We start from the raw sequence: 24,001 nt of genomic DNA, 5'->3' as shown, positions 1-24,001 counted from the left end.
GTTTCAGGAACTGCAATTTGGGAAATGCCTTTTTAATGCACTAGGGAGCCATGTAGGCTCTTGAGCAGAGGAACAGTGCTCTTTCCGCCCCCTACCTCCACCATAGATCCACAGTTCATGGTGGAATGGTGCTTACGTCAAGGGCAGTGATCATCTATCACAACTTTGCGCTGGTCTGCTCCATCCTGGAATGCTACGCCCAGCTCCAGACCCCAGATGTGTCACTGCAATGATTGTGCTCAGAGGAGGTTCCTAGGAGGATGGGGAAAGGCTGAAGATTAAGTTTTGAGGGTAAGAGTTGAAAGAGCAGGGTTGTTTAATCCAAGGATGCACACTCTGCCACCTCCAAAGCTCTGTGCCTTGGGCCCCCAAAGGGAAGAAGGACCTTGGGCCAGTGAAGCAAATCTACAGGACATTCCATGTAAAAAGGAGTTTGCAAAGCAATCGGGCTGCCCTACAGTAGAAGGGGCTGCCTTAGGAAGTCCCCATCACTGAGGTGGGAAACTCACACCTGGGAGGACATCGGCAGTAGAGGAGGTTGGACAGAGTGACTTGCAAGGGTTCTTCCAATCCTGATAGTATGTGAATTTATGAATGTGAGCTTTGTGGGTAGTGGACTGTGCGTGGCATGAGGAGGCAAATCAGGGTTCAGATCCTGACTGTGCTACTCACTGCATAGGCATACTTCAGCAAGTTACTTAATTTCCTCACCTCTGCAGTGGATTGCTGTTAGGATTAAATGAGACAACAGAGGAATGGTTGGTGGCACTCTTCCAATTGTGCCAACTTCTTTATCCACCAGAGACCTGTTCTGCCTTCAGAGAAGCTCACAACAAGCTTTGCTAAAAAGAACCTTCTAATCACCTAATTACTGTTTATTGAGATAATTTAACTACTTGGTGGGCAGGGAAATTTAAGGCTTAGCTGTTAGGAGCCACCGATGGGAAATTAATGAGCATTAAGGATTAGAGTTGCTGGGATTAAAGGATTAGCCATGTGGGAGTTTAAGAGGAAAAGACTTAGAAAAGTTGATTTACTTGAGGATGACGTCTAGGGGACTTTCTGTGGGTCCTTGACTCAGTGTCATGTGGATAGGTGTTATATGCATTCATCCTTCCGTTGCATCAATCAATTTTTATTTTAGTTTAAAATAGCACCTTTGTTCTTATAAAACTGGTTAGGGAATGTATCTCTGGCTCTGTGGCTAAGAGACCTTGTTAAAAATACGTCTCATAGCCAAATTCTGCCCCTCCCTCCAACCCCAGTCCCAGGCAGAGCTGGACAAACTCAGTCCTCACCTGTGGCACAAGCGCCTATCCTGTGACAGAGGGCAGACACTTCCTAAGAGAAGAGAGGCAAGTGCTAAGCTGAACATACTCAGTTCCTTCTTCCCAACTTGCTAACTCATCCCTACCCTATCAGCAAAATGACATGGAGAGGTAGGGCTGAGGCCAGCAGAGGTGGTGTTGCTGAAATCCTTTCCTAGCAGGACAGGAGGAGTGGGGATTGGCCTTATCCGTGCAGCTGTGGTCAGGCGGGGGTGTGGCCGGGCTCCTTGGAGGAGGTGGGCGGCTGCCTGTGAGGCAGTCTTTTCCCACCTTCATGAAGCCATCCTTCCAAATAACAAAGTCTACTCCTTTGTGGATCCTTCTGGAATCATAGTGGGCAATTTAGACTTTGATCCCAGAAAGCTTGGAAAGAACTAATAATATTACATTCATTAAACTGACTCTAAGGAGATTTTGTAACTAAAGCTCAAAATTTGCTTTCCTGTTCTATTTCCCACTCTGAGATTTTGCTCAGTTATGTTGTCCAACATACGGAGTCACAAACTGCAGTGTGATTAAATACAGTAAGATAAAGATAATCTAAACATACTTGCCAGGATGAGAAATATAAAGCTGTCCAAAATTTTAAAATAGTCTCCTATTTCATTTTAAAGTTCTTTGGGAGAAAAATAAAAGTGAAAGAAAAAAGCCAGAAAACTGAATCCCTTTACTCTTAGGAGTAATTCAAAGCCCCAGATTCTTAGGTTAATAGAATTCTCTTTAGTTTTCTTATTCTGCTCAGTTTAGCCAGCAGAGCCTCATCCCAGTGTGTGTGTGTGTGGAGTCTTGTTCCCTTGCGCAGTTACAGCCCAGGGTCTCTCCAGCAATGGGACCAGTGTCTTCAGGGCTTTTCAGTTTATACTGATCTTTCTCCACCATACTTGAAAGTGCAAAAAAATTAATACCTTGAATATACAGCATTGTCACAGCACTACTCCTACACTCACAGAAAGTTAAAACAAGCCAGTCCTCAGTCCCTAGGGCAGGAATTCCAGTCAACGTGTCTTCCTAAGACTCTGTCCTTAGGGTTGCTGAAGACCTTAATAGACACTCATCTGCAGTTGAGAAAAAGAGGGTGGGTGACAGATTCCATCTTGACTGTATCTGCAACAGGACGTCTATTTATTTCAGTTGTCCGCAGTCCACAGGGATTTGTGAACATACATTCACCGGGGAAAAGCGTCCACCATAGGTTAATGGTGGTACAGTGTTTACCGTATATGGGAGAAAAATGTCTCCTTTATCGTCGAAGGGCATGTGATACATTTTCTTCTTCCTGCAAAGCCAGGCATCTGTAATTCCCTCACAAAGACTGGCTTGACTTGCATTCTTTCCCATTCAACATTTTCAACATTTCTTAATTTTAGGCTCCTCTCTAAACGTTGTGTTTCTACCACCCCAGGCTGCACTGATTCGGGCTGCCTGAAGTGACTTGTGCCAGTGGTCTGTCGCTTCCAATGCACTGTATTCTCCAGGTTCCCAAACATTTCTTACGAAAAATGCAAGCACGTATACTTTTAAGGAAACCAAGTTCCAGATCTTCAATTTTCATTTCTTTTCTTTCCTAAAAACAATCCTCCCAATAAGACAGGTTTTACTAGCCCTTCTATTATTTACGAAAAGTAAGCATACTCTTCACCCATCCTAAATCTTCTAGTGCATTGCCCTTTTTTTTGCACAAACCGTGTTGTGGGAGTAGGGAGAGCAAACCAAAAAGAAGCCTCCCTTCCTGAACCATAAACTTTTAGGCTTCTGTGAATTATTTCCATGCTTTTTACATATTTCTGTTGAGAAAAGCATTAGAAATTGTATGTTTTTCATAGTATGGGGATTTTCTGAATCCAGAAATATGGTTGAATGATAGAGAGAGAGAGAGAGAGAGAGAGAGAGAGAGAGAGAGAGAGTGTGTGTGTGTGTGTGTGTGTGTGTGTGTTGGAGGGGTAGTTATGAACTTTTCCAATTATCTTATCCCTTCCATCTTCGTTTATTCTCAAATCATGCCTAGCTCTTGAGGGACATTCTCCTTGGACAAAGCAAAGAGAGCACAGGTAGGACAAATCAAACACTCACCATGGCTTTTGGGGACACTTTTTATTTTTATTTTTTATTGAAGTTCAGTCAGTTACAGTGTGTCAATTTCTGGTGTACAGCATAATGTCCCAGTCATGCATATACATACATATATTTGTTTTCATATTCTTTTTCATTAAAGGTTATTATAAGATATTGAACATAGTTCCCTGTGCTGTACAGAAGAAACTTTTTTTAAAATCTATTTTTATATATAGTGGCTAACATTTGTAAATCTCAAACTCCCAAATTTATCCCTTTCCACCTCATTTCCCCTTTAACCATAAGATGGTTTACTATGTCTGCGAGTCTGTTTTTGTTTTGTAGATGAGTTTGTAGTGTCCTTTTTTTTTTTTTTAAGATTCCACATATGAGTGATATTATATGGTATTTTTCTTTCTTTTTCTGGCTTACTTCACTTAGACTGATGATCTCTAGGTCCATGTATGTTGCTGCAAATGGCATTGTTTTATTCCTTTTTATGCCTGAATAGTATTCCATTGTATAAATATACCACAACTTCTTTATCCAGTCATCTGTTGATGGACATTTGGACATTTAGGTTGCTTCCATGTCTTGGCTATTGTAGATGGTGCTGCTATGAACACTGGGAATCAGTATGTTTTCAAATTAGAGTTCCCTCTGGGTATATACCCAGATGTGGGATTGCTGGATTATAGGGCAAGTCTATTTTTAGTTTTTTGAGGAATCTCCATACTGTTTTCCATAATGGCTGCACTAAACTACATTCTTGGTGACACTTTTTAAATGCAAAAACTCCTTTCAGCTGTATCTTATACTCAACTCTAAGATATGTCAAAAAAAAAGTATCTTTGAAGAGCCAAAGACTCTCAAACTTAATGATTCTTTTAAATGTAACTGGAATATTTTTGAGAAGGACCACATTTTTCAAGATGTACTGGATAAAATTCACAGATACCAGTTTTGCATGATTTTTCTTTTCAGATTTGATACATATTATTTAAGAAAGCAGTTAAAGCCTACTTTGTCAAAACATTTTATAAAATATTTAGACTAATTTCTACTTCCTGTTAGCAAAAGATATAATTAATTGCTAGCAGCTGTACTAATTAGATTTCAGTATAAATACTTTTCTCCTTCTTTAAATACATATGGAAGTTTGATCATGAGAGCTACTAAAAACAGTTGAATAATTTTGGATATTTTTATTCTCAAATCTTATTTAATTATTACCTGAAATTAAACAGCATAAATTCCATACATATACACATCTATTTGCTGAAGAACTACAATGCCCTCTATCATATTCCAGATTTATAATTAATTTACAGTGTTAGCTATTACTTTGCATTATGAAAAGCTTAATAAATTGTTTTATCTTGGTTTTTGAACATATATAAGTAAATCAAATTTTATTTTAGGTCTATATTATTTTAATATTGACAGTTTTTAGCATTTTCCCTTACTGAATGATATCCATAATTATTTGTCAGCAATTTTTAGCATTTCTTGGAACACATACTAAAATTTTTTTAATTAAAAATGAAGTCAGGTCTATATTGAGAAAAAGCTAAGTTGACTTGGCTGATGGCTTGAGTAAAAGAAATGTCTTTGCCAATTAGGTTATAGGGTAGGTATTTTCCAGAAATTAAATAAGCAAAAGCTGCAGCTTCAAGGTTTTTATACAACATATTTGAAACATACAAAAATATTTGATTAAAATTGTATTGGCAATGAAATTAATAATATTTTGATTTTCCTGATCCTTTCTGAATAATTTGGGTAATCCAAGGTGCTTTAAGTGAAAGAGTAGTGGGTATAATTAACAGTTATTTGATAAGTCTTGGTAGAGTACTTCTGGAATTCTTCCCAGAAATTGAGATAGTGAGTGAATGACTCTAATGATTGGGTAAAAAATGCTTTTGCAAGTCAAATGTTTCCAGTTCTTTGCTTCTACCAATTTATAGGAGTAATCAGCTGGAAGATTAGAAATAGTGTTTGATGATAGATCACAATGTGGTTACATAACTCAGAATGTGCTCAAAGGGCGAACAACTTGGCCATAAGAACTCCTTCCATTCCTCTTTATTGGATTTATGGTAACAAGATTCTTCAGGGTTTATATCTAAAAATATAGCACTCAGCCAGTATTCAATCATGGATAAATAAATGACTTAGACTAAGAAAGATACAAAGCCTCATTCATCTTGTTAAGAGCTAAATTTGTAATAAAATTTTAATTTTATGATTGATAATTACTTATCAAAATTTATCATCTATGTGGTATTGACCAAGTGTACTGATAGTAATTGTAACACTAATTCGACTAAGAAGAGATTATTTTTAAACACGTAGAGCCTTATAGTCACAGGAATTAAAGTTTCAAATTTCAGTGATAAGTATGCTAAGGGTGATCAGTAAAGTACTTTGAAACTTAAAAGTATTACATTAAGATAAAATTCTGCGGGAGAATTAGAATGGGAATATGAATTTAAAGATGAAAAGAAAAGAGGCAAAATGTTCAAATGTTAAGAAAGATTATTCATGTATTTTTAAAACGGGTGGTGATAGTATCAAGTTGTTTTGGTATTTAGATTTCATTGAATATATCTAAAAAAGTGATATAGTGGTTTTTACTTTATGTCAGTATTTATAGTCGGCTGGAAATTACATCCTTTCTAACTTTGTTCTTTAAACTTATGATGAAAAGTTTTGTCTGTCCAATTAAAAATGTGCAAAGGGTCATATATTTTAGAAAGTTCTTGTAGGGCTAAATGAGAAAACGACAGTAGACCCAGGACACACAGGCACTCTGGTTCTGTAACAGGATGGCTGTTGGCCCTGCCTCTCGTCAGAGAATCACTTAAGCCTCAAGACCCTGTCTTCTCAGGAGGGTTTCCTGGTGATGCTCCAGAAGTCTGGTCCCTTATGGGCCCAGTGGAAGCCCATCCCTCTGCCATGGGCTTCTCAAAACACCGTCTTCCCATACCTTTTGAAGGTTTTAGCCTTGAATAACATTTGTTTCTGCTACATCTCTCTCTCTCTCTCTTTTTTTTCCAGTAGCGACTTATGTTTTCAGTTTTCTCTTTCCTTCTGTGAATCCCCTTCACCTTTCAGGGAGACTCAGCTGAATTTCTAAGAGTTTATTTACCCTGCTTCTCATGGAGGTCTCTTTCCTTCTCTAACTCATAGAATGAGCACTATTTGCTGGATCTAAGCAGCTTTCTCGCCGTGACTTCGTTCTCTTTTCTGGCACATTCTTTTGTGTTTCCAAAGTCCTCTTTCAGATTTCCCTTATTGAGAGAAATGAAATCAGTTAAGTTCTGGATCTGCCCCAAACCACCAGTTCTAAGCGATCTTTTCCACATGGGCCTCTCTAAATTGGATATTCCCACCCAGGAGAAATTTTCCCATCAGACCAGTAGCTAATCCAAGCCCGGATTCAGTTATTATTTTGTCTGTCTCCTCTTTAGGATGTCTATTCTTCCCGTGCCTTTCCTCAGAGTCCTACTTCATGCATTTCTCCAAAATGTTCTCTTGGGACACAGGCAATCCTGTGTCCTTATTTTAAAACCTTTTCCTTTGAATTTGTCTAGTAATCCTTTGACCATTTCATGCTGATCTGTGTAATTTTTTCCTGTATTGCAAAACTCTACAAAGACATAACAAACAACCCCAGCAACAATCATTTTTGCTGTATGTCACAATTTTAAGGGTCAAGAATTTTGGTGAGATTGGCGGCATAATCCTTCTGCTCCATGCGACATCAACAGAGGTCTTTTGGTGGTATTCAGCTGGCAGATGGTTTAGAGAGTCTTGGAAAATTTCATCACATCCACGGTGCCTTGGAGGGGATGGCCGGAAAGCTGGTCTCAGCTGCGAGTATTGATCAGGGATCCCACACAAGGCTTCTCTAGCATAACAGTCTCAGAGTTATCACCCTTCTTACCTCGTAGCTCAGGACTCTGAAAAGAACGTTCCAAGAAGCCTGGATGGCAGCTTCAAGGTTTCTTATGACCTAGTCTTGGAAGTCCTGAAACATTACTTCTGCCAAGTGCTGGCTTCTATTGGTCAAGCAAGTCACTGAGTTCAGCCCAGATTTACAAGGGGGGAAATTAGAATCTATTGCTCTAGGGGAAAAGTAGCAAAGAATTTGTGACCATCTTTAATTTACCCACATTTATGCAATCCCCTTGTATGGCTGGGCTGCCCTAACTGGATCTGTCTATGGCATCTCTAACTGAAGCTTAATATATTTATTTAGGTTTTTACTTATTTATTCGTTTATTTATTTATTTTAATGGAGATACTGGGGATTGAACCCAGGACCTCTTGCATGCTAGCCCGTGCTCTACCACTGAGCTATACCCTCCCCTCTGTCTGAAGCTTTTGAAAGAGGTTTCATAATATTTTCCTGCCTCCTTCTGAGGAACTTGTCCCAGGATTCTGTGTGAGAATTTATCTCTCTTGATAAATATCACTGGGCTGTAGTCACTCTTTCTGATGGAGGAAAAAATTACAAACATATCCCTCCTTTCAAATTCTTTATTTAGAGTACTTTCAGTTGTGCGCCTCTCCTTAACCCTTTTTTATCCCTTTCTCCCGCTCTTCAAGATCTTTTGTTTTGTTTTGTTTCATATCTGCCTAGAGTATCTTTAAAAAAAATTCTGCCATTTGATTTAATCGATCTATCTTCCTTTACGTTGTTTCCATTCTTAAGCCAAAGTCACCTGTTAGAGGAGTCCCCTGTCCCGCAGTGACGGGCTCGCAGTGGTGCCCCTGCCGTGCTCAGTCCCCTCTGGCTGGGAGGAGCTCAGGGGGAGTATGGCCCTAACAGGAACACGGTGGTGGATGTAGAGGGGCAGCAGCTGGGCTCTCGGTCACCTCTGCCCCCTGCAGCAGAAGCTCTGGCGGACACAGGGTGGAGCGTTGTAGATACTAATGGAAGCTGGGGTGGAGAGCTGTGCTGCATGGTGACAGCGACTCATGAGGCTGGATTCTCTCCTTGTCTTGAGACTTCCATCTCCACTAGTCCCTGTGAGGACCTGCTGGCATTGAGAGACATGGATTCACTGACTTTGGAAAACAGGAAGTCGAATTCACAGGGGTTAAAGTCTAACTCCCCCACATACCACATATATAACTTTGGTCAGATGTCTGTGTCTCAATCTCCTCAACTTGGAAGGAAATCTTGAACAAAACTTTGGAGAGCCCTTCCAGCTCTGACGCATTGTGATACTTAGAGCCTTGATGATTTCCGTGGAGCCTTTGATCTTGTATCTTCCCAAATTGATCCTGGTGAAAAGGATGCTTTCCACTTTTCATTGTCAGAGAGCTGACTCACTGAGACATCTTTGAGGTGTAATTGTGGTATAAATGGGTAAAGACGTTAACAAGAAATTATCCTCAGACATAAATGGTCTAATAGCTGCAGATGATTGCAAAAGACATTGGGTTTGAACAGTTTAACGTAATGCGAATTTGCTTCAAGTGCAAACACTAATCAGGAACATTAGGTAATTATCATTTAGGTACAGGACCCCAATAGTATGAAGCCTGCATTTTCGTGTTAGCACTGATATCACTTACATAACTGCTTCTGGTAACGATGGGAAAGGATTCTAAGAAGCACATTCATTATAGAGACTTGCAGTGATGAATCTTGGGTTAATTTTACCTTTTGTTAAAATCTTATAAGAGACATCTATCCAATCATAGGGAATAATTTTTATATTTAATACAGTCTGATTAATTGCACATGTAATCTTGGCTGCTATATGTAGAAGACTAGCATGTTGCTATGTGTGAAGAATTCTATGAGTTTGAGTAAGGAAGAGCTATTTACCTTAATCCTCAAACCACCTTTGTAAAATTTAAATCATTTTACAAATGGGGAAACTGAGGCATAGGAAGTTTATCTCCACTGCCCAAGGTCACAAGATAATAACTGCTAGCCATTTTATTTTGCTTCTGTGTGCCTGGTACTTTTAGAAGTTCTTTATATATATTAGCAGCTTTAAGGGATGGGTACCATCACCGTAAGAGAGAGCCAGTTGTTTCCACCATCTTACAGATGAGGAAACTGAGGTGTAGAAGGCCTAAGTTATGTGCTTTGGGGCACTGAGGCAGAAGAGGCAGTGCCAGGATTTGAATCCAGGCAGTTTGGCTCTGAGGTCCATGCTTTTGATCATATACATACTCCCTCATCAACATACCGTGTTAAAAAAAGGCAAGCTGGCCCTGGAATTCAGGTCTCGTCATTTCCTTGTGTCTTTTCTATAATAGCAGGGTTATTTGAAAACAAACCTATTTGAATATTTTCAAATAAACATGGCAACTGAAACCGCACAAGAGGCTTCCCAGAGGTCTTACTTTCTTGCACAAGGCCCCCAAAGGCAAGTCTTCCCCGTTTCTATTGCCACACCTCCCGGGAGAAACTTAAGCAACGAGCATTAATTAGCAGGTAGGAATCATTTGAATCACATGCTTCAAAACAAATGGCTGATTATGAAGTGGTTTTAAGCTACGTGAAAAGCTTTTTCCGAGAAATCAGCTAAACTCTTCTAGGAATAATCTTCATATCTCATTTGTTGGTGACTTCCCTTTGCTTGTCTTCCTGGGCCTCTCGGGGTCCTGTGCTGGGACATTCCCAGCTCTCTCACCACCAGCCTTAGGTCCAGCCTTCATCAGTGTGGCATTCCTCTCTCAGCTACCCATTCTTTGACAGGATTCCAGAGTTGCCATTTTGGCCTGGCTTATCCACCCAAGGCGAGTGTCGCCTGAGCAGGAAGCTGCTAGTAGAGTGTTTCTCTTGACTCATCTCCTGAACCCGTCACCCAGCTGGAGTTTGCCATTAGCCACTGGCCATCCAAAATGAGCAAATTCTTTGGTCATACCTGTAGGAACTTATTAGTTTTCAACTTGATGGTTTGTTTATTTAACTGATGGTTCCTATTCTCAGTAGGAGCCCACAGAATAGCAAAAAGGTGCTTGCTGAGCCCATCGGTGTTGAGAGCTGATTTTCTGATTAACTGGATCAAGGCACATTCATTGTCCATGCCCCAGGGGTTTGAAATTATCCCGTATTTCTGAAAAGTAGCTCAGACCTCATCCTGACTCATGTCTTTCCCAAAGCTGGATGGAACCTCACCATCGTGGGACAGTGGATGGGGCAGGGTTGTAGATTTCAGGGGCCTCTTAGGAGTGTGGATCCACTAGTATTCCACTAAGGAAGACAGGCAGAAGGTAGGTGAGTGAGTGATCATCACACTTTACTCTCTTTTCTTAGGCACTGGTGAGAAAAATTGATGCCTCAGACAATATCTACACCACAGAATCCACCACAGGGAACCTGTTCAGCCTGACCCAGGAGGGGGCTCCCTTGTGCCGAATCATAGCCAAGGTGAGTTCCATGGTTGGGGCCGAGTTCACAGGTCAGCCTGGGGAGAGTGTGAGAAAGCTAGTTTGGTGGGAACAGCTGGCTCAGGAAGCCTGTCTTGGCTCTAGCTTGTACTTGCTGTGTGACCTTGGAAGAGTTACCTCCCCTCTCTGGGCCTTTTGTCTCCATCTTTCATAGGGACTAGTCCCTCTGATTTCATTTCCCACTTGAGACAAGAAGAGGGTGCCTCCAGATCCTCTATCATCTTTGTTCACGTGGTGTCTATTATAAATATCAACCCTCCTTCCTCATCTTCACATACCCCACCAAACCCAAGCCAAACATATCCCCTAACTCAGGTCCTGGGCTGGGTCTTGAAAATGCCTGCAGCCATGGCAATGCTACATGAGGAAAAGACAAAATTGAGAGGAACAGTGGTTTTCATCAATTACCATGGGTGTTACAATTCGTTAACTTTATGGTCAATTTGCCCCTGCATTCAAGGTCCAAACACTTAGAGCAAATACGGGCAATTGGGGAGCCCTAGGACCTCACTAAGGTCTTCTGTTTAATTTTTGCTTTTTATTTTCCACTTGAAAAATGACATTACTGTTGGAGATAGAACGATGATCTAAGTGGAAGCAGTTATGTCCTTCAGTAGACTTAAGATGCCAGTCACAGGAAGATGCCAGTCACAGGAAGTCTTCAGCTCGGTGGTTCCCAGTGCTAACTCTGAATCATCATCCCTCAGGGATGGTTTGGAAAACACAGATGGTTTGCCCCACCCAAGATTCACTGAGGTCCTAGCGTAAGACCTGGGAAGCCGCACTGTAACCAGCTCTACAGGTGATTCTGAGGGGCATGGTCACTCTCAGAAGCACTGGTCTAAGCCCTTAAGGAAATCTGGATGAGCAGGGCTTGTCAAGTCTGGTCCAGGGAGAAGTAAATTGTACAGAACAGCAATAGCTAACGTTTGAGTGTGCTCTCCCTGTGCTTAATGCCTTGCAGACGTTTCTTTTAAATCATAAAACCACCCTGACAAGTAGGAGTAGGTGCCATGTTGTTCCCATCTGTGGTTGAGGAAATGGTTTGAGAGACTTCCTCAAGGTCACATTGGATAAAGAGTGGAGTCAGGATTAGAACCCAAGTCCCTTTAATTCAGAGTTCATGATACTAAAGCCCACAGTGGAGACTTCTGGTTCCACTCATGGCCCTTCAGTTTCTTGGGACAAAGAGGGCTCAGAAGTTCTCCACCCCATATGCATATTAGCATCACTAGGGAGCTTTAAAAATCACCGCTAGTAAGTGACCAAGCTGGAATTTGGTGCCTGGCTGTTTGGCAGCAAAGACTGTGCTCTTGCTTGCTGTTCTGAACTGCCTCTTAGCAGCGCCCCCCACCTTCCTCCTGCCTGCCTCCTTCTCGCCCCCTCCTCCAGGGCCCTCCTCCCTTCTCCACAACCTTTCTTATCTCCTGTGTCCTTTCTGTATGTCAAGCAGTGTGCTACGCTTTCCATTCATCCTCTCATCCGATCCTCCCGATATTCTAATGGTGTGTTATAATGATAATTCCCATGTTTAAGATGCTGGAACAGAGGCTTTGAGAGAAGATCATGCACATTAAATGCAGAGCTGGGATTTTAACTAAATCTGCCGACTCCAGAATCTTAATCTCACCCTTCTTATGTCTCCGGTCCTTGGTGGGGAGTAGACAGAGGGTTGAAGCAGAGGGAAGGTTCAGGGACGACTCCCATCTTCTCAGCCTGGAAGATGGCCAGATTATTCCATCCAGCGGAATCGCTTTGTGTGGGGTTCTGGGAGTCTCTGGTATGCCCTGCACAGCATCCTTATCCTTGATTCTCAGGAAATGTGCCCAACATGGTGACAGACGTGGGGCAGCTCCCCACAGTGGTCTCCCTCACCACCTCCTTGGGGCCCAGTGTGGCCTGTCTTTGGGCCCTTTATCCATCTGAGCTGTTGGGCAACCTGTCTGAGGTCAATCCTTTCATCCTCTTGGGTTCCTGTGAAGGCCAAGGAATAAACCCAGTTCTCCCTATGCTAGTAGCAAATCCTATCCCTTCCTGAGTCAGAGCACAGAAAATTCCAAAATTACAGCCACCCCCCCAACTCCAGCTCCTCTGTTATTCCCACCCCCAACCCACGAGCCTACATACCCCACGAGTGGGCCCCTCTGGCTTTATGACAGCTTATCCCACGTCTGTCTGAATAACGCATACCATTATACAGCTGGGCTCTGAGCCCAGAGCTTTCTATAAAATTAAACAAGCCCCAGCCAACAGCGTGATTCCACCAGCTCAGGCGATTCCCGGTTCCACTCTAAGCTGAGCGCTGCGTTTGGGTCCTAGATGGGGTTTCAGAGTGGCCCACACGACTACTCCATCTCACTTCCCCCCACCTCTTCATCCCACAGGTTCCAGCCCTTGGGATACCTTTCATGAGGGTCTGGGACACTCTTCCAACCAGGAAGCCTTACATAGCCTGACCCTCACCCGGGGGCTGGGTGCTTGGCCCTTTCACCCTTGAGATGTTAACTCAGTTCTTCTTCCAACAGCTGAGTCATGGAGCTAGCAGGATCCCATTTTTAGCCAAAGGTAACCAGCAGCAGAGCCAGGATTTGAACCAGAATCTCCTCAGTCTGGGTTCAGGATTTCTCCCTTCCTCTCCAAGGAGCTGAAAATGCTGAGAAGACCATTTTCACAGGCTTAGCAAAGGATGTAATGAGAATCCAATGCAATGGGTACAGAGGCTTAAACAGATTTCTGCTGGACTCAGCATCTCCTGGACCAAGGGAAGGCTGTCACCTTGGTCCTGGCTCCCAGCCTCACCTTCTTTGTCACTGTTTCTTCATTGTCTGTTCCAGATGTGAATATCTATCTCCTACCTACCACGTCTATCTATCTATCATTTTACACATATAAATAATATTTATACTATATATGACTAGATAAAAATACATGCATATATACATATGCATACATACCTAAACACATACATGCATATCAATATTTACATTTGGAGGGAGGTCATTAATGACCAGCAAGGCTCACTGGGGAGACCATATGTTTCCTGTTTTTTAATTCTCACTTTAAAGAGTAATTTGATTTTATGTCCGAGACTCTCTGAGTAGGGTCTTTATGTGGAACCCTTATCAAATGTCCCCGGAACTGGGAAAGTAGGAACGCAGGGATAAAGGCTTGTGGAGCAGAAACCAGAGGGTTAAGTGTCTTGTCCCACACCAGAGCATATTTATATCGGAGTAATGATGTGCATTTAAAATCCGAGTGCTTCTCTCTGACCCTCCTACAGCCTCCCTCAGATTATGCCGGGAGTTCCTGCCCTGTGCTTTTTAACCCTGCACCTCCTGTCTTGTTTCAATACACCTCTACCCAGATTTCTTCCTGCTTTTAACGCTGTCCACCAGACCATAAGTTCAGTGTGGATGGGGACTGAAGTGGTGTCCAGCATGGTATCTACAGGAATGAATTTACCAGTCCTAAGATATGACCCTTTCCCTTCCAATGAGCTCCCTGAAAAGGAGGTAGGAATACAGAAGGTGAGGATCACTCTTGGCTGATTATAAAAGGTCAGAAATCTGAACCCCACCCCCCACCCCCCAGCGTCGGACACTTTCATCTTGGTCCCTGCAGTGACAGGCAGCAAACTCCTAGAATGCCCAGGGCCCTGAGCTCATCTCTGTGGGCTGCGGGGAAGGGGAGGTGCTTTGTCGAAATAGGGTGACATTTCAGGGAGGCGGTGCCCGGCCGGAGTGGTCATTGCTGCTGCTTCTGGTTTCTCACACGTTATCCTGTCAGTCAGTCACTGCTGCGTCCCCAGGACACAGAACAGCACCTGTTCAGAGTAAAGTTTTTGTTGAAAGAGTTCTCAAAAATCTGACAAGGGATGGTAATTTTGCTGAACCCAGCCACCTCCTTCTCCTTGTAATAGCTTTCTCAGTTTGGGGAACAGAGGGCAGTGGGCTCAGTTAGAGCCGAGAATGGTGAGGAGAAAGGCGAGTGCCCCTGTGGACCAGGTCCAGACCACTTGCTCACGCACTCTTTCCTGCTGCTGCCCCTCCGCACCCCTTCAGCCCTCAGGGAAGGGGAGAGGGAGGAAACAGGGCACAGCCAGGTGTGGGGTAGCCAGCCTTCTGGCTCTGGACGTGAACTCCACGGTGGTGTTGTCTCCGGTTTGCTGGGCGCCGTGGTGAGTCCCCTTCATGGTCTGTTGGCTCTCTCAGTTTGCTCCGGGAGCTAAAGTGGCTCAGTGATTTTTATAGAATAAAAATGTCCAGTTAGGATGGATGCCTCACTCCCAGATTCTTCCCAGAAGTCCTCCCAGATTTCTCCTGGGAAGTTGCTACAAGGCAAACGTGTCTCCATAAACTAATCTCACAAAAGGAAAAGAAAAGTACATGCTTGCACTCAGGAGCTGGGCTATCAGTACTAAAGGGCTTTTGGTTTTTTTAAACAGGACCAGTGTGGACTTGGGGTGATTATTTCACCCATCTGGACTTCAGTTTTTCCATCCAAAAGTGGAAATAAATTATATTACTGCTGTAAATAAACTTCCTTTTTGTGTGCCTGCCATAGTGGTAGGGAGGATCTGAGAAGTCACGGGTGGTCTCTGGCAGAGTGAGACCAGCATGGGGCATCTAGGCTTCAGTTCCCTCCATCTGCTCAGACTTGTTTCTAGAACCTATTTCAGACGACTCCAGGCTTGCTCCACGGTGGTTGCTGAGAGGGGGTTGCCAGGAGTCTGGGAGCAGATCTGAATGGGGTTGAGCCTGGCCCCTGCACGTGTGCCTGTCCTGGCCCCTGCAGTCCCAACCAGCAGCATCTGGGGATCCCACCTCCAGTTTATCCAACGAAGGGTGGCATTACTTCTGGAGCCGGTATTTCACCGCAGCATGCACGGGAGTGTGTGTGTGTGCGTGTGTGTGCATAGAAACCGGAGGGGAAGAAAAATTCTTTCTACTACCTTTCTAGGTTCTCTGGCTGGTATCCTATAAATTGAACTGACAAAAAACAGATTAACGAAAGAAAAAACATCCAAGTTTATGAGCGCGTGCACAGGGGACCTGTCAGAGATGAGTAACTCAAAGGCTTGGTTAGAGCTTGGGCTTATGTAGCATCTTAGCAAAGGAATAACACATTTTTAGAGCAGTAATAAGACAAAGAAAGTGAACCTTGAGGTGTGGCAAATGGTGGGAAGGCACATAGATGGGAAGCTAGGAGTAGATAAAGGCTGGTTAGTGAAGTGTGCTATGTGGATTCCTCTGTGCCGAATCCAGGCTGATAAGGGTCTAAAGTTGTCTCCAGTGATTAACTCTTGTCCTTCCTAATAGAGGGAGGAAGGGGACAATCTTTGTAAATTTATGTCCTGCTTCTGGGCAAATAGGGGAAGGGCAGAGAGCTTTTCTTGTGTCTGCTTCTTCTTAAGGGCCTACAGCTCAAAATAATCCTTGAGTCAAAGTGACGTATTTTGGGGTGACATATTCTGCCACCCTACAGGCCCCAAAGTACAGTGAGAGATGTCAGTTATTCTAGAGTCAGCCCCAGGAGAGGGCACACAGCGAGGTCACATGACATCTTCTCTTTCTCGGCAGGAGGGTGGGGTCGTGGCGCTCTTCAAGGTCTGCCGGCAGGACAGTTTCCGGTGCTTGTACCCCCAGGCACTCCGCACGCTAGCCTCTATCTGCTGTGTGGAGGAGGGTGTCCACCAGCTGGAGAAGGTAAGAGGGCAGCTGGCTGGGCCCGGCCTGAGGTCGCTGAGGGCCAGGAGGGTGGCAGGGGAGGAGGTAGACACCTGGTGGCCATCTGGGCCTCTTCACGGAGCACGTCCTAGGTGTCCCTCCTTTCCCCAGGCATCCTTCAGATGGGGCTGCTGGGGTGGTGACTGTGGGGACTGATGACACGTGAAGGTGGTGGAGACTGAGGAGCTCGGCCAGGAGAGGCGGGGACCAAGGGGACGCTCATCACTTCTTGGGTGGAGTGGCCGACAGGTCCAGGGTGAAACAGAGCAGCAGGCAGGCAGGTCAGGTGGGGAGGGGTGTCGAGGTTGAGGGCGGTTGGCCCTTCATTCATGATAGGACCCAGCTCCTCAGGGGACAGAACGGGCAAGAGCAGGGTGGGCTTGGTTGCCTGGGCAAGCAGGCTTGGGTTAGGGAGAGGCAGGCTGGAGTCCAAGCGTGTGATGGGTCAACATGATGGGGGTGGCCAGGGCTGGAGGGAAGGTGGTGACCTGACAGGTCCAGATGCCCTGCTCCTCGCCAGCCTAGGGCAAGGTGCCTGATTCCAGCTGCTGCTCCCCATTCCCCTCAGATTGAGGGCTGGGGCTGCTCCTCCCCCTGGGCCTGAGTGGGTCTGAGCCTGCAGACGGGCCCTCAGGGACTGAAGCCAGAAAGGCTGGGAGGCTGGGCTGACACTTGGGGATTTCTCAACCACGTTTCAAGGAAAGATGCTGAAAATGCTTATGGAAGAGAGGCAGGAAGGCCTGGGATGTCCTGGTGACACTTGTGGTGCCTGCAGAGTTGGGCGTAGGTACCTTGAGTCTGTCCCTGTGACTGGCCTAAACAAGGGTGAGCCAAGCAAAGGGCTCCCCTTCCTCTGCATCCGTGTCCCACGGTCTGGTCCTGGCTGCCCAGAAAACCTGCACTCTTCCGCTAGCTTCTTCACTTTGGTCTGGACTCCAAAACAGGTGGTCATCTTACATTCTACCCTGCCTCTTTCCAAATCTACTCAGGTTGTGGGACAGGGTCACAGAATCATGGGCTCAGAGGTGCTTTTAGCTGAGGATGGAGGGTCCATGGGAAATTGGCTCATTTTATAGATAAGAAGGCTGTGGCTCAGAACAGGGAAGTAACTTGTCTGAAGCCACACAGCAAAGTGGTGGAGGAGCTAGCGCCAGCCCTTTGGACAGAGTGCACCCCTTCCGCAAGGTCAAGTGCTCCCTTTGTACTTGTGTGCTTACTTAAGTGGCAAAGTGGAGGAGGGGGCAGTGGCGAGACAGACAGACTGACAGACAGACTCTGTGAAGTAAATGTATTGAGCATTTCCATCTTCATGTGCTGAATAATCCTCTCTTCTTCCATAAATTCTTCTTCCTTAGACAGTGGAAAATGGCCAGACGGGTTTGTTTCTTGCCTTCTTTCATGCTGGTTGGCAGGAAGAATGGAGGAGAAAACAGAAGGGACTGGAATCACTAGACCTCCCAAAGCAGTGGATTTCTTGGCTTTAGAGAGTTTTCAGAGCAGGAAAACTTCAATCCAGGGAAGAAAATCAGCTGGTCTTTTTGGTTTAGAGCTGAAAACCCGTGCAGTTGGGAAGGCTGCAGGCAGTGTTTCCTTCCATCTTCCTGAGGCTGCTCCAAAGCCAGAATACACAAACGCGTCTTTCCCAGGCCAGGTGGGCTGCCGGCCTGGGAGTCGGACCCCACCCCGCAGAGCAAGGGGACGAGGGGCTCAACGCCTGAGGACTTACTAAGCGCCCAGTGCTGAGCTAGCCCCTCACACACATCCCTTCATTAACCCACCAGAACCTTGTATGGTGAGCACTGTATTCATGTCTCCAAAGACGAGGAACTGAGTCTCTGCCAGTGTAAATGACTCGTCTAAAACCACATAGTAAGTTTTGGAGCCAGGTTTGGATCCCCTCTGAGTCTAATGCCCCGTCTACCTCACTGCCTTGCTGGTTTAATAGATACTCTCAGAGCGCCCCCCGCCCCACCCCCAAAATCCCTGGAGCTAAGCCCAGACTACCTTGCTGTTTCTGGACAATGTCCTCATTGCCCCCACCCCCAGCTTGCACAGAAGGTCACACTGCCTGGGCTTCCCCCTCCTCTAGGTCAGGTTACTATCCGTACACAGACACTCCTGAACTGTCTCTGTGCCAGGCACTGAGCAGGACGGAGACGTGCCAGAAAGGAGCCCCCGTGTGGTCAGAAACAGGAACTACAGCTCTGCAGTCAGAGCTTGCCAAGTGGCTCCACAGGCAGCCTAATTCCATCAGACGTTTGCCTGAGTGTGCAAGTATCCCCATTATACAGACAAAGAAATCAAGGCCTAAAGAGGTGAAACGATGTCCGCACAGAATCACACAGCTTGTAATTCATTCATAAACATTTATCGACTGCTACTTCCCAGGCACTGTTTCATGGGGTGGGAGTCCAGTAGCGAACTAAACAGACAAAACTCCTTGTCTTCTTGAACTTACACTAGCTCAGGGGGTGGCAAGTTACAGCCTGAGGGAAAAGTCAGCCTGCTGTCTGTTTTGGCATGCACATGAGCTCAGAATGGTTTTTTTTTCTTTTTTTCATTTTTAAATGGTTGAAAAAAATCAGAAGAAGAATATTTTGTATCACATGAAAATTATGTGAAAGTCAAACTTTTGACCCATAAGGTTTTAATGATCACTGCCAGACTCCTTTGTTTAGGTGTTGTCTATGTCTGATTTCTTGGTACAACTGCATAATTGAATAATTGCAAGAGACCATGTGACCCACGAAGTAAAAAATATTTTCTCTCTGGTGCTCTACAGAGAATGTTTATCGACCCCTGTTCTATCAGGTGATAAGGACATTGTGACAGTGATTAAAAGGACAATAACTGACATCTATCGAACACTTGCTTTGGGCAAGCACTTTGCTAACCCCCTCCTTTCATGGTGTCACTTAATAGTTAATCCATTGCTGCTGTTATTTTCCAAGTCGTTTGTAGAAGGAAGGGAGATTCAGAGAAGGAAAGTAACTTGTTAAAGAGCACACAGCGAACGAATGGCCTGGCAGTCATTCAGTCTCAGCTCTGCTGGGCCAGAGCCAGCCTGGGCTGCGAAACATTATGTGGACTCAGGATTCCAACCCAATATTGTGAGGCCAACACCCATGCTCTTTTCCTCCACATCATGCTGCTTCCAAAGTTGTGAGAAGTTCTAGAGACACCCAGAAGGGCCTGGGTCACCTGCCCCCTCCCCCAGGTCCTGCCGTCACCTGCTGCCATCTGTGATCCTACTGCTGAGCGCTAGCCTCAGATGGTCCCATGAGGTGCGGCCATTGTCCATGTCCAGGGTGAAAGGTGGAGAAGTCCAGGGACAGGCAGATAGTAGAAGCCGCAGCACAACAGGCAGGGCGGAGGCAGGCTGGGGGGGCCGAGCCCCCAGGGGTCTCGCCAGCTGCCCACTCCCCAGGCACGGTTCGTGCCCTCCTTAGATAATGTCAAACACAGCCTTCCCCTGATTTACTGGCCTGGCCTCCTCCCTAAATCCCAATTAATTGGCCGCAAGAAATGTGCTGGATTTGGTGAAATTCATCTCTGTCGTGTGGCTCCCCCCACTTCCCTCCAGCTTTAAAGTGGTTCATTAAATCATGCACAGAGCCCAGCGGAGCATAAGTCTAGTCGGGTCACCAGACACCCTCATCCATTCCCGGCCCTGCTGCGTGATGCCCGAGCTCTGTCGGGCTGGGGTATTCACGTGGCCAGAGATTGACTCAGTCACCTGCTTCTTCCCTTCTCCATCGTTTCCTTGCTCACTCACTCAGTCTATCACCGTCTCATCTTGCTGCTAATTCATTCTTTCATCACACTTTGTTGTGAAGCAGCCCAGCGTGGTGGGGACACCATAGCCTTGGAGAATCAGGGTCTTCTGGACTGGAATCCAAACTTCTCCACCTGTGAACTTGGACGTGCTTCCCTGGGCATGTTACTTAACTTTGTAGAGGTGTGGTTTCTTCATCAGTCAGATGGACATGATGCACTCTACCTCCCAGGACTGTCAGAGATGAATAGATGTGCAGTCACGTGGTGCCTGGCACACACTGGGCACTGAATAAATGGTAGCTATTATGATCATGGCAGGGATGATGCCAGTCTCGGGGGTTTTGAGTATCAGTGGCCTCAGGAGGATGCAGGTCTGGTGAAGAAGGGAGTGCTGGCAGGCCAGAAGGAGGCGCTAATGTGGTCCAAAACACTGCCCAGTGCACAGTGTGGAGAGATCAGTGGGGCTGGAGTACGAGTCTCCATGACCTTTCCATTTCACAGGTGAGGAAACTGAGACAGAGAGCTTGTGTTCCCTCAGCTCATGAATGTAAGGCTTGGATTCAAACCCAAGTCTGGCTGGTTCTAAAGCCCATGTTCTTTATACTCGGGGACTCTGGGAAGAGCTGGCCCTTTGAGGCAGGGACTGCAGGGGACTGGCTCCCAGGAACCAAGCTCTGGGTATTGGTCTGGGAAGGGGGCAGATGTGAATACTCCCTGGGCAGGTCTGGAGAAGCAAGAAGTCAAGATACAGCAAAGGCTTCTCCAGAGGTGTCTGAAGGCTCTTTCAGGGCTTCATTTTTTCTTTGCAGAGGTCTGGTTCATCCTGGCCACCACCATTGTGGTCCCCTTGGGGCAGCAAGTATTAGGAAATATCCTCCCTTGTGTCCTCAAGAAATCAATCACCCCTCATTCCCCAGTCCCGGCTCTGGGTCCTGGGGAGGACAGACAGGCAGCTGTGTTCCCTGCCTCCCACCCAGGGTAGCTGAGTGGCAGCCCCATGACCATCAGAAGCTACAGGCCGGTGGCGCCACCTCACCCTCACCTTGTGAAGGCAGCAGCAAGGGGGCAGTGCTCCTCCCAGAGCACCAAAGAGGAGCTCCCAGGCAGGCCAGGGGAAAGTGGCCTTGGCCTTGGCCTTGGCAGAGGGGCTCCACAGCAGGCTGGTAGGTCAGTGGGGCTCTAAGTCTTGTAGGACCTCTGTGCTCAGTGGATTAGGGGAGTCCAGAGGAGGAGGCAGTGTTCTCTGGACCCACTTTGGAGGAGATGGGATGAAGGAAATGAGGGCCAGGGAGGGAGTGAGGGCCCCAGAGCCACACAGCACAGCCCATTGAAAGCAGATGGACACAACTTTCTGGGCCAGGTGAACCAATCTGCCTGGACTGGTCCGGGCAGCCTTCCTGGAGGACTAGAGCAGAAAGATGGACTGGCATTTCCAAGGGGGAAGACTGCGGGTTTCGGGGGAGGCAGACTGGGTTAGGGAGCAAGTGATTCCTCTCTGAACTTTGATTCCGTCTTTATCAAATGGGACAAAGACACCTCGTCCGAGGGGGTGCCATAGAGATGAGGCAGCAGTATGGGTGGGTCCTGTGTGGAGGAAGCACTCACCTGTTTCTGCTTTCCTTCCCTCCTCCCTGGCCCATTTGTTTTCACCTTTTCAGGTTGATCTGGGGGAAACTCTGTGATACTCCCAAAAAGCATCCTGGGATTTTGCAACAGCCCTGTCTGAGTTCAGGAGTTCTGAGTGGCTAATGGGAGGGTCAGGGCACTGTGGCTGGGTTTGGACAGGGCAAGGGGCCAGGATGGAGTTGGAGGCAACTGGGGACTAGAGCTGGACCAGGGACTGTGGTCCAGGTGAGGGGCTGGGGATGTGGGGCAGGAACCTGGAGTCTAGGCCCATAAGGGGTGGGGACGTTCCAAGCCCTATGCTCAGACAGCCTCAGAGAACTCCAAGAAGGTTCTAGTAACTGCCTTTTCCTTTTCTAGCCTTGAAACCAGAGACAGTCTGGCTTTCAAAAGTTTCCTTTTATTCCCACCCCCTCCCTCTGATTTCATTTTTTTCAAATAAGGAGTTCATCCTGTGTTGGAGACGAGAAGCGTTTAATGAAAATCATTGGAGAAATTAGAGATGAGTAAGGGAGGAGAGGAGGGCTCAGCTTCAAGTCTGAGAAGAAAATCATCTGTGGTGGGGGATGGGAAACTGCTGCCTGTCTCCATGCAGCTCCTTCACCCCACCCCTGTTTCCTGGGGCAGCTCCTTGGGGTTGAGATGTCCTGACATCTCAGGGGAGGTGGGAAACCAGAGACTCCGGGCAGGAGGGAGCAGAGTGCTGGGAGTGGAGGGTGGGGGTGGAGTGTGCGGAGGGGGAGGCTCTGTGTCTCTAGTGGTTGCTTTACAGAAGTTTCTCTCCCCTACCTGCAGCCTGTAAGGCTGCAGATGGTCAGAAATAAGTATATCTGTGGAAAAGGTTAACCAGTTTTTCTCATCCTTTTGCTCGTTTGAGTCACACAATCATTTTGCAAGGAAGGCAGGGAGAGATGGTTATGCCCATTTTAAAGAGGGGGAGGTTGAGGATGGAAGGCGTAGAGACGCTGGCAGAGGCAGAGCCTGGGGCTGAGAGCCTCATTTTTGCTCCCAGCCATAGGTTCCATTTGCCACCCCCAACTCCCACCCCATTAGGGGAAAGAGACGGTCGTGTACAGACCCCAGGGTGAGGCAGCTACTTTGTCTTCATGGAGTCAGTTCTAATATGTTAGTGAGGCTGGGTGGGGAGAGAGGGGATCTGGATGCCAGGTGAGAGCTCTTGCTTAATTTGACTTGAAGCCCTGTCTTTACCTGGGAGCAGCTTGTAGAGAAATGGAGAGAGAAAATGCCTCTGAATGAAGATCCAGATGTCCCCTCACCCCTCTCTGGGGCTCAACCCACCTCGACGTATCAGCTTCCTCCAGTCCTCACGCCCCCAGGCGCCTGCCTTCAACCTCCTGGATGGGAGGACTGTGCAGAGAGGCCCTGGGGAGGGTGGGGGAACTTGAAGGAGGCCAAGGCGTGAATGGGCAGAACAGAATTAGGAACACTGCGCAGTTCCCCCTGCCTCTCCCAGCGAGATTCACGCAGATATTGTGGGCCAGTATTGTCCAGACTGAAGGAAGGCCCTGCTGGCTTGGGGGCTGCGCCCCACTCCAAACTGGAGTTTGGAGAAAGTATCAGGAAGCCTGAGCTCTGAAAGCAGCGGGCGGCAAAGACTCAGCTCAGCGGGTCCTCGGCGTGTCCCTGTGCGCCGTGCGACAGCGCCGTCTGGTGGGAAAAAGCTGAAACTGCAACCCTGCCGCCCTGCCTGGGGCTGTCTCCTGGAGCTTGCAAAACTGGAAGGCTTCACACCAAACCAGAGGTCAGGGCCAGGCTATGTCCTGTGTGGGTCGTGCTTTGCAAATTTAAGGAAACAGAATGTTCTTTCTACTCAGCAGCTTCCTCCAGGAGGAGGCTGTGGATACATCTTGTAATCTAGTATGTTTTCAACTTCCAGGATTTGACTGTGAATTTGTCCTCTGCCTTCCTGGAACAGGACCCCTTCTAAGCATCCCCAGTTCTCACTGGACAAAATCCAACCCCCAAGCCTGGCACTGGAGGTGCCCTCTGAGCAAGCCACCTCTGGCACGTTTCCCCTCTGGTACACGGACCTGGTTTGATGTCTGGCTTCAC

The 24,001-nt window shown here is 46.5% G+C and overlaps 1 protein-coding gene across 1 annotated transcript in view; it reads left to right on the top strand.

Moving 5' to 3' along the window:
• The window catches only part of INSC (INSC spindle orientation adaptor protein), a 62,868-nt gene that overhangs the window by 5,592 nt on the left and 33,275 nt on the right, over positions 1 to 24,001 (top strand). The window contains exons 5-6 of the mRNA XM_064491884.1: positions 10,669 to 10,782; positions 16,382 to 16,507. Coding sequence (XP_064347954.1) covers positions 10,669 to 10,782; positions 16,382 to 16,507 — 240 coding nt within the window. The remainder of the gene's footprint in view (positions 1 to 10,668; positions 10,783 to 16,381; positions 16,508 to 24,001) is intronic.

The sequence above is a fragment of the Camelus dromedarius genome, chromosome 12 (genome assembly GCF_036321535.1).
Source record: "Camelus dromedarius isolate mCamDro1 chromosome 12, mCamDro1.pat, whole genome shotgun sequence".
Classification (NCBI taxonomy): Eukaryota; Metazoa; Chordata; class Mammalia; order Artiodactyla; family Camelidae; genus Camelus; species Camelus dromedarius.
Note: the sequence above shows the minus strand (reverse complement) of the source record. Positions and strands in the feature narration are given on the sequence as shown.